Here is a 15,618-nt window from a genome sequence, read left to right as displayed (position 1 = left end):
AGTGAAATGAAAAGCCAAGTAGCTTTGTAGTTTTCTAATTAAAGGGATATTTTAATGCACATTGTAAACAGACAAACACACAAGTCTCTTGGCCTTTTGAAATTCACAGCTCTGGATGAACAATGCTGAGACTAGTAATATTCATAAAGATTAGTGCAAACATTTGCACAATTTTAAGAGCACAATGCTTAAGTAAAATTTTAGCGATAAGTGGCATAGTCCTCAGCTGCCTAGCAACTTCATACAAAGTGTGATAGCAAGAAGGGAGTTGGATATATATACATATAAAAACAGAAAAAAGAATCTGCTTCTAATGAGAGAAGGAATTTGGGGGAATGTACTGTTAAGCATAAATATTGCCAAATGCTTGGGTGTTTCACTTACCAGGATGTTCACAGATATCTAATATAGTGAAGTGATGGTGTTGAAATGCTAGAATTCCCATGCATATGAAATTTAGGACAGCGATGAAAGCATTTTGCTGTCATTCAGATGTGCATCACAAATGCCAAACAAAATAAATTTTCTGAACAAGAACCATGTAATAGCAAACCTCAGGCAGCACTGACACAGGTGCTCTGGAAAATGCTTGAATATCTATGGCGAAAATATCTAAGGTCCATTTTAATAATATACTGTATCTTGTAAAATTTAGGGCAAAATTGCAAAGAGATTCAAAGCTATGTTGTTGGTTTTGTGAAAATTGTAATGCTTGTCTCTTATCTTGTTTCTATGTATCTTTAAACAAACCTGCTTACTTTTGTGAATTAGGTTCTAGTTCTTTCTCATCAACAGTAAAACAACCCAAAGCAAACCTGGATGTTAAAAACATCAATTATGTTATTTTGTACTTTTTTTAGCTACAGCCCACAACATTACTTTGGGTACTATAGACAATAAATACCTATAAGTATCTTCTGGATAGGTTTTTTGTACATAGTCCTGCAATTCCATCTGTGCCTTCTCCTGGAATTTTTCTATTTGGGTTGAACTTGTCAGACCAGGGTGATCTAAAGAAACAAAACATTTCTGTATGTCGATTGTTTCCCTATACATTGCGAAATAGATGTATTTATAAGAGTCTCACATTTAATGTCAATGAAATATATCTCTGGTATTGTGATGTTTAACATGCTAGCTATATAAAGGAAACCACTCATCTGAACATTTGCTTCCTGGCTTCAGAATTAGCTTGTTCACTTTTCTCGCTGTAGCTGTGTGTATCCGTAAGAAAGTGGACAAAAATAAAGTCTGTACCAGGCAATGACACAGAGTTTGTTTTTAACTTTGCTTTTTAAAATTTAAATATGTTTGCTTCTGTGGCTTGTTCTAATTATGCTGACTGAGCAGTATCTAGGGTTATTTTCTTGATAGATCCATGTCTTAATCTTCCCAAGTTTGTCTCACGTTTTAATTCCAGCCGGCTCAGCTYCTCAGTCACATGATGATAGAAAAAAAACAAGCAAACCCAGAAAAATCACCTATCTTACTAAGCCAAAATATCTTCACTGTTGTGTCCAAACTGCTTGTCCCGTGAAATAGGACAGAGCTACCTTGAGTTTGGATACTTTCTTGCTTTCCCAACTTGAACAAAAACCCTAATAAACCTAACTCTAATGGGACAGTCTCCAAAACAAATTCAAAAAAACATTTCGGGACACCAGTATCTTCTAATTAACTTTTATTGCAAAGAGAAAAATATTATCAGTGCAAAAAAACCCCAAGCAAACATACCAATAACAACATACCCCTTTAACTTTGTATTCTATTAAATTCAAAGTGGTAAAGACCTTTGAATTAAAATAAATTATATGCATTTCTGAGCAAAACTTTCCCTTTCACTAAGCCTATCAGCAGTTTCAGATTAACCTCCATGTGTCCTAAAAACATCGGCCATCTTTGCTGAAAAGACAGTCACTTCCAATCTCTTTAATGTCCTTACCCTATCATTCCAGAAAATCTCAAGTGTCTTCTTTGAGTAAATTCTCATATTTCAGAAACACGTGATTATGCTTTAGTTGTCTGCTATCATATTTTGGTAATAAATGGAAGAGAGCCTGTTTACATTTAGTTTTTGAGATTTTGTGGAAGTTTTATATAAAACAGGTATTTCTGCACATATTTCAGCTGTTCCTCTTATGAGTATACTAAAAATACTAAAATTGAAACGAATTTCTTTTTGTCACTCTGAGAATATATTTCTTCTAATCCTCCTCACCATTTACCTCACTAATATTACTAGCACACATTCCAATATTACTAGCACACATTCCAGATAGGTTATTACACACAGATTCTCAGGTGAAGGTAATTTGAGAATCTAATCTTCTAAGGTGGATATACAGGAAACACCTGATATACATGAACTGCAATAACATGGATATGTTGGTCTGAAGTTATTTTAAAACACATATTGTTTGTGATAATAATTATGAAACAATCATTTTATCTGAAACTTAACAGATGAGTCTCATCTCAAGAAATTAATCTCATTTAATATGCTAAAAAAATGGACGTATTAATGCTTATTATTTAAAAAGATAAGGTTACTAAATTCCTTACCAGGGCTAAAAAGGACTATAGCTTTAAGGTACGCATATTCATATCCATCAATATCAAGCTTGGCCATGCTGTTACAGAACTCCTGAAGTTTCCAGATGTGTTCCATGACTTGCTTTATTCTGTCTCCAGAAAGTTTATCTACAAAAAGATATTGCTTACTATTTCATCTCAGCTCAAGCATTTCTAATATATTAACAAATAAAGTTTTAGAAACCAAGTATATTTTCAAGTCTTCTGCTGTCTTAAAACCACTTAACATATAAGAATATYCTGAATTATTATGTAAGTCAAGAGTTATAAAGCTGAGTCAGACACAGGGCTAGAAACCAGAATATTAACACTTCTGTGTAATTTTGCCAGGATGGCATAATCTGTCATGCCMATTTTTTTTTCCAGTGATGTACTGTTCTGATCAGAGACTCTGAAATTATGGTGAATTGTTCTACAAATGGCTAGAGTGATTCTGGGAATGAACAGAAACAAAGCAAATGCTAACATGCAACCCTAATTTTAAATTCAAACAGTACTGAATTAACTTTTCCAAAAGAAAATGCAAGAAGAGCAATGACAGCGCTACCTTCTCTAACYGTTCTTTTAGGAGAGAACTTTTCATTAGCTATGGTAAATAGTATTTTTTCTGTCTGATGGGGTAAATTCACTGAAACACACATACACAGATTCTTTTAACTCTTGAAAGATCACATTCCTATAATTGGGTTCATATTCTATCTTAAAATTTTGATTTTAAAAATACATTTTATTTATATATATGTTATTACAAGTGAATGGTATTAGCTGCTAATACTAGGAAGGGAGAGATTTATATTTTGGTAAATTCTTGTATTGGACTGCATATCTACTAACTAGTCAAGGAATAAAAACATTAAGAGAATATATTAAGACAAATCTTTGAATATATAATTACTATTATCAAACTTCAGAAGTAAGTCTRTTCACAAGGGATAAAACTTTTCCTACATATTAGAATAATTTTATTCTAGTCATAATTTCCAGTGCTAGCATTTCATAACATTTTAACCCAAATATTTTATTTTTGCCTGTACAGCTAATAGTGTAGAGGATTGCTTAGACCCCATGAACCTTAAACCAAATCTTAAAATAGTTTCTTACTATTTTATCTATTTTCTGAAACCACAATAAAAAGATTCAATGAATGGAAGAACCATTTTTTGCAGTCTTGAAATAAGAACAAAAGCGTAATCTACATTTCTTAAATCATTAATTGTTATACAAATTTTTAGTTACTCAAGATGGATGACAATGTAATGTTTTTATTCCTATATTAAGTGGGGAAAATGTGGTCCAGAAAAACTCAGAAAAACCGAACTTGAATTCCAGAGTTTCTAAGTAGCCTCATCATTAATATTTTCCTAGATAAAGTTCTGAAATCCCTTCACTTTTTTTTTTAATTTTAAAGATACAATACACAATATAACATAACTTTGCAGAATAGATAAATAACACGAATGATCCTATTTTCTTGACCAGTCTCAGCTAATGCAGTACAACTGGAAGTAGAGGTTATAGAACAAATTTTTTTTTTCAATTTTGATGCAAGAGAACAGAAGTGGAATTAGCTACAGGCTGCATTAGTCCTACCACTTTCTCCTCCCCAAACTCATTGCCTGGAATGGAAGCGGAATAAACAGCTCTGTGTGTTCTGACACAGATATAAAGTAAAAGCCTAACTCTGCGTAGAACTTCCAGTGGCAGATTTCCCTACTGATCTTTTCAACTTTTGCCTCTCTGTGCAGGAAAGGAGCATCACTTCGTTGTATTTTGAGGTTGTCCAGGCTCTCTTAAATGACACAATAACAAACCAAAAGAAACAAAAACCAACCAATAAACAAAACCTCAAAACCAAAACAAGAAAAAACCCATATTCATTATGAAAGCAATTAAAGCATACTATCTATTTAAGAACCATATTTTAGTCTAGTTTACTTTATAATGATTAAGCTAATGTAGATTACAATTTGATTGTGGAACTATAAAATGTACAAAGCAGATAACTAGAAAAATATTTAACATACTTCAGCTCCAGAAAAATATACTAGTTTTATTCTCCTCAGTAAAAACCTATTTTCTAATTTTTGCCATGTGCACAATAAATATTTTTGTGACACCACAAAAATTATTAGAAAATTGGTACCAAATAGTATTCTATAACTGCTTTCAATGCACATCTAAATTTAAGGTCGCTTTCATGCAATATGCTGTCTTTGCAGAGTTTAAACCTGCTAGCATTGTTTTTTTCCTCCTTTTAAAAATGAATATTATTTTCACACTAATCCATCTTATTGATTGGAAGTGTCCTTAAAGAATGGAAAAAAGCAAACATAATAGATCATCATCCATTCTAGATATAATCATCATTATCAACAGACCAACATGGAATTAAAAAATAAAATTACATATATCTTGTCATGAATGTAAAGAATGTCAAGAGAACAGGTTGCTTAATGCTGCAAGGGGCACTTCAGAACACATTAATCATTATTGCACTACAGCAGCATCCAAACACATTGTACTTGCAAGAACATGCTTGTTGGGATAATTGGCAAATGCTGTGTTTTTACACTGCAGAGAGGAGAAGGAAAGTTCTGGAAGGAAAAGGTCAGATGTGGTTTGGAGAAGGACATCATTATTCTAAGAGGAAAAATAAACATACATCTGAGTGGGAAGAAAACTCTCTGAGCACATCTAAAGAGTACTTTAGGATGGACTGTCTTTCTCTGTAATGTCAGTCAGGCATAGATGATCCCATTTCCTCTATGGACACCTCTACCCCACATACATCTCTGTGAGGTCAGTGCAACAAGATTGTAGGTCACCAGGGGAAAGAGAATTACGCAAGAGAACGCTTCACCTTCCCCTGGACCCTGGTGAACACTTCTGCCACTGATGGGGAAATACCTCATGAGAAATGTTATACAAACATCCTTGTATCTGTTAGCAGGACTGACAACATACCTTCTTGTATGCTGTTCTGGAGATGGTTGACAATAGCTCCCAGGATAGTAGACAGACTCATCACCTGTGCACACTGTGCCAGGCCTAAGGTAAACAGCTCATTCCAGCAGGCACGCACAAGGCTCGTATTACAGTCTTGCCTGTAAATAGCAGAAAATCAAACAACTCTAGGTAGCATGCATATCAGGTTGGTATTACCCTCTATATAATTATACTATTTATAACAATTAATAAGAAGGATTAATGTATTACAAAACACTTTAGTGAAAGGGCATATATTAGCATATTACAAGTATTTCAAGAAGCAAAACATAATTCCAGACAGACTACAGGAAACCATTTCAGGTTACCTGTAAAATGGTGTTCATCAGTTCTTTAATATCTACCAATTAAATGCATGCTTTCGATTCTGCTTTAGTTCTGTAACCACAGTAACATCAGATATTGCAGTTAACCTCCCCTCTGCCATTACTAAATAATATCATAACTAAAAAGTTCAAAATAGCTGGGAAGTGTTCAGATCAGTGCTTAAATTCATTTGAAGGCAAACTGTTCAAACAGAGTATGTCCATTTACCCAAGCGCTTGAAATGCAGGTATGGACCTAGCCCAGTGCATGGAGAGGAAAAGGAGTCGTGATGCTGACTCACAGATGTAGTGTACGTTAAGGTACTCTGGCATCGGACTGGGCATTGTCAGCTGCAAAAAAACAGAAGTACAGTACAATACACATAGTTCAGACATAAACCAGTTTGTATCGTCAACAAAATAACTGGCAAAAACATTCAAACTACTCTCATAGTCCATCACAATCACCAGTGYGACAAGAAGCTGTCAAAGGAAAACCGTGCTAAATAACTCATTACTACTGGCAAGGAATGCAGACTAGGAATACGAGACAAAAAATTATGTAGAAAAGAGCTCATACATCTTAAACATCAGTTTATTTAACAAGACATTTAAAGAAGCACATACCTTAAATGTCACATGTGTGTCTGTAAGTAGGGGTCCTTCCACTTCAATAATCGGTGTTGACTGATCTCTACTGATTACATGAATATTCCCTGCTCCTGTAGGATCCATCCCATCTGTCAAGTTATGAGCTATTGTACCATCTGTGGTATTAAGTGCTTTGGCCAATGTATCAAATGCCCTAAAAAATATTAAATCAGTAAACAATTAAAGAGTGCTTCCTTATACTTTAAAAAAATCACAGTAGTGCTCAAATGAAATGCTTATAAAGCATTTCCACTTAGAGACAACATAGACAAGAACTCTGTAGGCTGACACAAGGTCAGACTCTTCATTACAATTTGGTCCCTCGGTATTCTTTGGGCATTAATAAAAGGAACGGATCCGTACACATATTGCTGGTAAAGTATCTCCCCTGTAAGGGAAGATAGTTTTATCTTAGTATTTGTACTAGTAAAGGGGTCTTGTGCTATGCTGGTTTTAGTTGAGCTAATTTTCTTCACTGTAGCTAGTATGCAGCTGTGTTTGGGATCTGTACGGAAAACAATGTTGATAATATAGAGATGTTTTTGTTATGCAGRGCAGTGCTTGCGCAGTGTAAAGGCCTTTTGTGCTTCTTGACCTCCCTGCAGTGAGGAAGCTGGGGGTGCATAATAAATTAGGAGATGACACATCCAGGACAGCTGACCCCAAATGATCCAAGGGATATTCCACACTCCATAACATCCACTCACTATATAGAGAAGGGGGGAAAAAGACGAAGTGGGGAAATATTTGGCATGATGGAGTCTGTCTTCCAAAGTAACTGCTAAAAGTGCTGGATCTCTGTCTTGAAGGTGGCTGAATACCAGTCTGCCCATGGGAAGTAGTGAATGAATTTCTTTGCTTTGCTTGTGTGCGTGGCTTTTGCTTCACCTACTAAACGGTCTTTATCTCAATGAGTTTTCTCACTTGTACCCTTCTGATTCCATCCCCAGCCCCACTGGTGGGGGAGTGAGCGAGCGGCTGTGTGAGGCTTAGTTGTCAGCTGGGCTTAAACCACAACAGTCCTCTTACACTTACCCTTCTTACAGATCAGGTGAGGATTACAGACCAGATGTACTCTGAAGAAAAAAAGTCTCTGTCCTTGTCCCCATCCTTGATCTCCCATTTTTTGAAACACTGCAGAACAGTGTGGTTTTCTTCCAGATAATATGCCCAAATTTCCTTTCCTTTAAGATGAAATAYGGCCTGGCACTCCTGATCTCTCAAGATAGACCTTAGAAGCCTTATGACAGTAACACTGATAAGAGACTGGTCCCTGGTCTCCTTTATACTCAAGCTGATGCTGGATCATTACCCAAATAAATTCTGCTATCCTAAGAGAATGAGTGAATTCTCTTAGGATAACAGAATTTAGTCATAAAGAAGTATTTTGTGTTCCAATTTCATACCAGTGGACAATATTATCGTATAGTGCTGCTTTGCTACTTTTTTTGTCCAGTTGTTTTTTTGCGGGAGGGTTTTTAAATTTTTTTTTTTCTGCTTTAAAGAAAGACTATGAGGTTGACATAAGTTGACATCGCAGTGTCAAGCATTTTTAAATATTAAATCTCTCACTTGAAGAGTTTAATTTAAAGACTTAAGAGCATGAATTAATGTCCTTTTCCCATCCAGGACAGGGTTATCTTTTTACAGTAGCTCTTGTTTATATTCAGGGGCTTTTCTGTGCAAATAATTTCTTTGTCTTGTACTTTTTGTTATTAATATTATTGGTATCAGTTCCATTTTGCTGTTACTGTGTGTTTGCTAGTCTCACTGCCGTTTCCAGTAAATTGTTCTTATTTCAACCTTTGCCTTTTGTGCCTCCAACTGGAATTGGAGCGGGGAGCAAGTGGCAGCATACCTTAAGTGGGAACATTAAATTGGAGGACACCACTTCTAAGCCACAACAGTTAAGCTCCTCTTAAAAGTCTTCCTTTWGAGAAAAAGTGGACAGCTTTGAGTCCAAGTATTTTATCTTATTAACTTATACTTCTAAATTCAACCTACCTGGGTCCCCCCCCAAAAATACAAGCAAAAACATCCAACAAAAAAAAAACCCAGCATGGCAAATCTCAAGCTCTGCTGGAAATTTTAATATTCCATGTTCCTTTTTCACATATTTTTCATTAACAAAGAAAAGAAAGACTTCAAACTCTTTCTAAACCTACATTACCAGGAGATTTTATGGCAGCACAATCTCAAAAATAGATCTGCAGTATCACAGACCCCTAAAGAGCAGGGCTAAGGGCACAAGTATTGCACAGGATAAGCTTACATAAAATACACCTGTGACATTAAACACCACTGAAGTGTTGCTGTACTCAGTGTCTTTCAAAGTCACAAACTAATAATTTATTATTTTACTGAGAATCAAACCTGGTCTTGCTTCATAACACTAAATTTGTAACACAGGACACAGTTCTTCACAACAGAATAAGAGCCAAACCTGATTTTTAAAGAACTGGTTTTGTGTTTCAAAGCCGAGGCAATCTGTACTGTGTTTGGTGTTACAATGCCAAATTCCTTCAATGAATGAGTATAAGGATACACCACACAGAACAAATTGCTAAATAAGGTTCTGAAAAAAATGCATACCGTGTAATCTCACTTGCAGATTGGTCTTCTTGTTGAACTTCTGAAGTATCTCCATTATTTAGTGACTCAGTGAGATTAGCAAGAGATGTTACAACATTTGCTAGTGTTCCTAAGGCACCCTGGCTTGTTTCAGCCTAAAAAGGAAAACCTGTATTAGTAAATCAAAATTATAATTAATATATCATATATAATTTTTCCCCATTTTTAGTATTTTTGTTCTTTTTTCCTTATGCACCTTTTCCTTCCTTCTGAATGCCTACATGGAGGAACAATGGCTCTCAATTATCTTGAAATCCTATTCTAATTATCAATCCCAGTCCCAGATGAGACATCATATGGGGATCTACGTGTGGTTGAACTGCAAAAATAAGCTCGCCAAAAGAAACTATGATCCTGTTGATTGACTTATTACCTCCTTTCATACAGCTTTTCACACTTATCACAACCTTATCTTCTCAAGAGCAACAACTATTTGAGTATGTACAATAGATAAAATAATCTGAACAAATTAATATAGATGCTCAGAATGAAGTGAGACAGTAATACCTTGGCGTCAGCAAGGAGAACTGTACCATCATCCCTGATCAAAGGCTGCTGAATATTCACAAGCATTCCTGGATCAAGAAGACCGGCTGACCTGTTCAAAAGCATAAGGCATCTGATGGTCAATGGTATTTTACATTAATCAGAAGAATATGTAACAACCTATGACAGTTTTCAAATTAAAAATTTACTGAGGCTTACAGTTTGTTCATCAGAACTTAAGTCTTTCTGAAGCAGTTTCCAAAAAGTAGCCTGAAAGATAGGTAGACTGGAATATCTTTCAATTTCCTGCACAAAACAATGACAACTTATTAAATGCATATTCTCTCATTTGCTCTTGGTTCTGGTTTAGTCTGCTTTAAGGAAACTTGTTGTGTTTTCATGCTCTCAGAAGTCACCTCGTAGCTCTAGTTTTACATTAGATTTTGGAGGAAGGCATAACTATGCATTCCAAGCTAGACAACAGACAGCACTGAAAGTCATAAAARTATTTATTGATTCCAAAATATAGTCAGAAACAGTCATGTAATCAAGGCCTGCACAAAATCCCTGCAGCCTTTACTTCTGCTGCTTTTTGACCAAACATCCTTGCCCTTTTCACGTATCTAATTTAGGGAGACAGTGGAAAGTCTGCAGTCAGCAAGAAGTTTATTTGCTACTTAYGTGATGCTCCAAGTCTCCGCAGCACAATACCAATGCACGCAACACAGGTTCAGGCTGCAGGACATTATAGTATAATCTGACACTAACAACTATCATTGTGAACAAGCACGTGTAACAAATTACCACACATTATGCAAATTTCAGTCCAACATAAATAACAGAGTTGCATTTAATGACTATAGTATTCTTTAAAGGTCTGTAATGAACCTGTAGGTCAAGGAAATTTCTAAGAAGCAAATGTGTCTGTGAGTACTTTTGAACAATGTGACTTTCAAATCAGAACACTGAAAAACAATCCTTCAAGAAATCTGCAGCAGAAACTTCCTAATGACACTGCAGTGTCATTTATTCAACAAAGAATATATACGTGAACATTTAAAATGTGGACACACACACATATATATTTGAAAACTGAATAATAAGATACAATTTTTTAGGTGGTTCTCAACCATTCATAAACCACAGTTTTAAAAATGTTTTATTTAACCCAGACTTCATTTTTATTCTATTCAGAAAAAAAACAAATCTTGCCTCTGTTTGCAATGATGTGCATTTGCACACCTACTGTCTATGGAGATATCTGAGAGTGCAGGAACCATTTTGGAGTATCTTCCTTACGATAAAAGGAAGCTGCTGCTGCTGAAACAAGTCTCTTGGGATCTGAATCAGCAGTCATTGAGTCTCTAACTACTGTCGGTAGGAGAAGGAAGCCTGAGTCTGCCATTTGCAGATTTGATTTCAGAGAAGTGCTAACCCAGAGGCATCACTGCATTAGCCTACATGTTTTTTGCTTGAGTATCATTTATTTGCTCTGCCTTTGCTCTGACCTGCCTGGACAAGAGCCAGCTCCAAACTGAAAACCACACTGCTCTTGGTAATGCTAACAGATGATGTGTGCATTAGAGTTCTTTTCTGTTTCCTCTGAGAGTAGAGGGGAGACAGAATGTAAGTGTGATTGCAAAGTAATATGCACAAATAACCCGAAAGAAGATGCATGGAACTCAGGTACTCACCGCGTCCCATCTTTATCTGCCACAAATGTTGGAGTTGCTATTAGAGGGCTTCGAAGATCTTTTCTTATATAGATTTTTTCAGTAGAGGCTGCACAGTTGGTTGGTTTTTCACGCTGCACATCAAAAGGCTTTCTTTCACTTTGAACCGCTACATAAAGATACAAACATTCACAGTTGAGAGGAAACCATTAAAACAAAAAAAAAAAAAACAAAATGAAAGTAAAAATCTTGCAGTTATGATGGTGTACCAGCTCGGTACTGGAAATTTAATACCAAGAGTGAAAAAACACAGGGTCCAATGTTACTGTGTCTGTGAGTATGCATATTTTTATATATACTTTTAACTAAAAAAGACACAGATTGATCTTCTGCTTTAAGTTTCACTGAACTGGGATCAAATATTGCTATTTTTTTTTTGCATTTTATAAGATGGAAAATTCTATAGATTGCATTTTCAATTTGGTAGGGGTTTTATTTATTTTTTTTTTAACAGGCACAACTATATCTAAGTGTTAGGTACATTCCTATTCTTGATGATACAAAACAATACAAGCCCAGAAGGAACCCTGAAAAAGTCAAGAGAGGCAGTAACTTGAGAGATGCAGGTTCATTCCTTGAGAGGATACTCGCTGCATGATACACATTTACATCCATTAATTCCACCCAGTTAGAGAAGAGTGTTGCTAAACTAACCCTCCCATTATCTATAGTATTTCTACTTGAGAATTGAAATGAGTTCTGAAGTGCTGTACAAATGTAGCAAAGCTTTTAATAGAAATAGTAAGATGCAGTAACTTTGTAACTTTCAAAGAAAGTGAAAAGTGCACCTTTATAATATTAAAACACTACTATTAAACATACTACAGAAATAGTACTCATAACCAGCAAGAGTCACTCAGTTCCTGATTTTATTTTGCTAACATTGTAACTATTTGCAAAGTATATCAAATTTTCTGGCTTGGTGAATATATAACTATTATTCAGAAGCCTGAACCAAATAGTAAACATATATCCTAATCATACTGGGATAAGAAAGGTTTACTTTCCCGAGTTGCAGCAGTTTTTCTTGCACAAATGTCTCCTCTTATATTCAGCACMTTGCGTGCAAAGGACCAGAATCATCATGACAGGTCTAGAGTTTCAGAGTGCAAATACAACAATTATCTCCCTATTTACCGCTTAAAGTTCTGCCTCCCTGGAACTCAGTGGCTGGAATTTACCCTGCCTAGATCAGACTACAAAACAACCTTGCAATAGTTTCACAAAGTGTGAAATTGCAGAAGAACAGGTGATACAAACTGAAAACAAAACTTTATTGAAACAGTTGTTTGGCTGCTAGCACTGGAAATGTATGAAATACTGCATACAAACATGAAAGCATATTTAAAAAAATATGACAGTTCCATAAAACGACTCATAAAACACTGCTCACGAATGACCAAATAAACACAAAAATTTTAAAAGAGGGAGAAAAATGTCTAACTACTTTCTACTGCTGGTTGAAAAAGCTGCAAAAATAAACTGGAAGGAAAGTAGATTCTCAAAACAGAATATTAGATTCAGATTCATGTATATCCATGTCTACAAATACTTTGTATTATAAACATACATTGTGTTTGTAACATGCATTTTAAGTGAGGCTCTAACAGGGCTCCTCAAATACAACAGTACTTGAAGACACAGTTCAAAACATACCTGCACCTCAGACATAAAATGGTGATGAAAGACAGGTGCAGTAGATGCTGCAAAAAGTTCTTTTTCCTTCAAGAAACATATACCAAAACAGAGAGAACACACTAAAAAGTGGTAGTCCACATATTTGTTATTCAGTAGGCACAGTTGAGTACTTAACACATTAAATACTTAACACTCACATTCCATTTTCATGCCCATCTCTAGACATTTCTTAAGCCTACAAAACTGGCATCGATTTCGATGGTGTTTATTGATGATACAGTCCTGGTTGCTACGACAACTGTAGGTCAAATTCTTCCTTACGCTCCTTTTAAAGAAACCTTTGCATCCCTCACAACTGACAGCACCATAGTGACGACCTAGGAAATATATATATTGTCATCAGATGGAAATTACTTACATTTTAGCATAGAAATACTTATTTTAAGACAGTAAAACACTTGTTCTTGTAAGTCACCCTTTAAATTTGTTTTTGTCCAATATTTTGGACCATGAAAGCACTACTACAGTCTCACAAAAGATTTCTGGTTTACCTGTGGGTCAGGGCTTTTGATGAGACAGTGGAGAGAAGAGAGGAAGGCTAAGCCTATTTCTGAATGTACAGTCTATGAAGACATAGTTCCCATTCTGCATATGTACAATACAAATCTATCCACTGTTACAGACTATAGGATACATTTAGAGAACATACAGGCTAAGAGCTCAAGTAATTTCAGAAAACAAGCAATTTTACAACAAAATTGAAACACAATCTTCATCTAAATTCCCTCTCCATATCAATTCTGGTATTGTTTTAATTACATCAACACCTAAACAAGAAAGCGAGAGAAAGAGACAGMGGGGTGTCTTCTCTCAAGCATGAAAGCACAGTATACCTGAGACTCCTTGTTACTGCATGGATCTAAAACACCGAGGATTCATGTGACCTCTACTGGCCTTTTTCTCTGATAGTAGAAGAAGAAAATCTAGCAGGAAGTGTTAAGTTTGTTAGATGCCATTAAGAAGCATTTTCTTGGAGTAGCTAGAATTTTTCAGGTGATGTGTGTTCCATAGTTACCCATAACTGTGGGGAACTTGACTACATGCTTCAAGTAGTCTTTTTCCCTTACCAGGAGCTATTTAATCATTATTTTATCTTTCAGCCAACTTATCATATGCTTCAGTTCTTAGAAAAAAATTAGTATTCTTCCAAGCAGAGTTTAGCTATTTTTTGTGTATAGATACACAGTATGTTATATTTTTCCATTTAAAAGCTCCACCACTTTTGCAATTCAGCATAGCTAAAACCAGTTAAAGCACATGAAAAATCATCTCTTCATCACAGTCATCCTTTCAAGCAAGCTTCTTCAATACCACTTTGTATGCTTCCTTACCTGATGCTTTATCACCACAGACTACACAATATTCTACTACCTGGGGTCGCTGAACGTCAGTTTTTCCCAGCAGACGTTCCACTGAAGCAGAATCTGTCACTATCTAAAGAAAAATTCCAGAACAAAGAGATTGTAATTAGCCAAGCATGAAGGTAAGAAACTTTGCCTACAGAACAAAACATGCATATCACCTAGAAGAGGGGACCAAATTTATGGATAAGTAAGACATGTGGAATGAAATTAAATAGTATAAAACACAATTTTAAGAGAGTTCTTACTGTCAATAGTGAGACTTTTGAAACAGTCATAACAAAACAAATTTCAAATAAAACTGCTAGCTTTGTTCAGTACAAATGTCCTCTCACTTGTGTACCGAGCATTTTTCCCCCATCTTGCATCAAACAGCTGTGATATTTTAGCCAGACACTGGCTTTCATATGCTGTTCCCATCTATCTGTTCTCTAGCTATTAGGAATATATGGTTCAGAGGGAATAGCCTGAAGCTGAGATCTATCAGAGAAACCACTTAGCTTCCAAAGACCTTTGATTTCAAAACTTCTGTTCTGAACATTCCATTTAACCAAGAAAAATTTTGAAACCCCACCCTTCTGTAATATCAGACATCCTATTCAGCACAGAAAAATAAATTTTAAAACTGTTAATAGAATTTTTAAAATATTTATGTAAAAATGATTCTTCTTCCTACAAAATATTCTTTATTGTAATAGTAGCAATAGGGACCAGGCACTTTTTCTTTTTTTTTTGAAGACTGCTAGGAAGAAATCTCAAATCTCCCTAGAGGTAGATTATTGTTTATAACACTGACTTTGCAAAGCTCCTGTTGGTGTAGATTATGCTCAAGACCACAAAAAAACATAGCAGAGGACATCTTCTACTCTAAATACCTGTTATTGCAATGTCTTGATACTGAATGTAAAGTAGGAACTCCCGTAAATTTGCTCAGGAGAATTGTATCTCTGTATATCTGTGAATCTCGAGCAGACTGAGAAATCCTGGCACTTCTCACTAGTGCTACCTTAAGTATTCACTTATGTCTTTGGAACTTGAATGAGAACACACAATGAGGGATGATGAGTGCAATGGAATGCATGAGGAACATGAAGACGGAAGGATTTGTGATTGAACAATGAAGCCTAAAATTAGTATGTCTGATCCATGCCATGA

At 35.5% G+C, this 15,618-nt stretch overlaps 1 protein-coding gene across 7 annotated transcripts in view; it reads right to left on the bottom strand.

Moving 5' to 3' along the window:
• NR2C2 (nuclear receptor subfamily 2 group C member 2) overlaps positions 1–15,618 on the bottom strand; it is a 38,417-nt gene that overhangs the window by 8,531 nt on the left and 14,268 nt on the right. For 5 of the 7 annotated variants that reach the window (XM_057383116.1, XM_057383112.1, XM_057383111.1 and 2 more), the window contains 10 exons: positions 14,434–14,536; positions 13,240–13,419; positions 11,366–11,513; positions 9,693–9,783; positions 9,147–9,280; positions 6,531–6,708; positions 6,133–6,254; positions 5,557–5,696; positions 2,563–2,700; positions 905–1,010 (listed from right to left, as the gene is read on the bottom strand). In XM_057383116.1, coding sequence (XP_057239099.1) covers positions 905–1,010; positions 2,563–2,700; positions 5,557–5,696; positions 6,133–6,254; positions 6,531–6,708; positions 9,147–9,280; positions 9,693–9,783; positions 11,366–11,513; positions 13,240–13,419; positions 14,434–14,536 — 1,340 coding nt within the window. The remainder of the gene's footprint in view (positions 1–904; positions 1,011–2,562; positions 2,701–5,556; positions 5,697–6,132; positions 6,255–6,530; positions 6,709–9,146; positions 9,281–9,692; positions 9,784–11,365; positions 11,514–13,239; positions 13,420–14,433; positions 14,537–15,618) is intronic. The other 2 variants (XM_057383115.1, XM_057383117.1) reach the window with 2 other exon arrangements.

Source organism: Malurus melanocephalus, unplaced genomic scaffold (genome assembly GCF_030028575.1).
Source record: "Malurus melanocephalus ecotype Western Australia unplaced genomic scaffold, MMel_1.1 scaffold_607, whole genome shotgun sequence".
In the NCBI taxonomy this organism is placed as follows: Eukaryota; Metazoa; Chordata; class Aves; order Passeriformes; family Maluridae; genus Malurus; species Malurus melanocephalus.
Note: the sequence above shows the minus strand (reverse complement) of the source record. Positions and strands in the feature narration are given on the sequence as shown.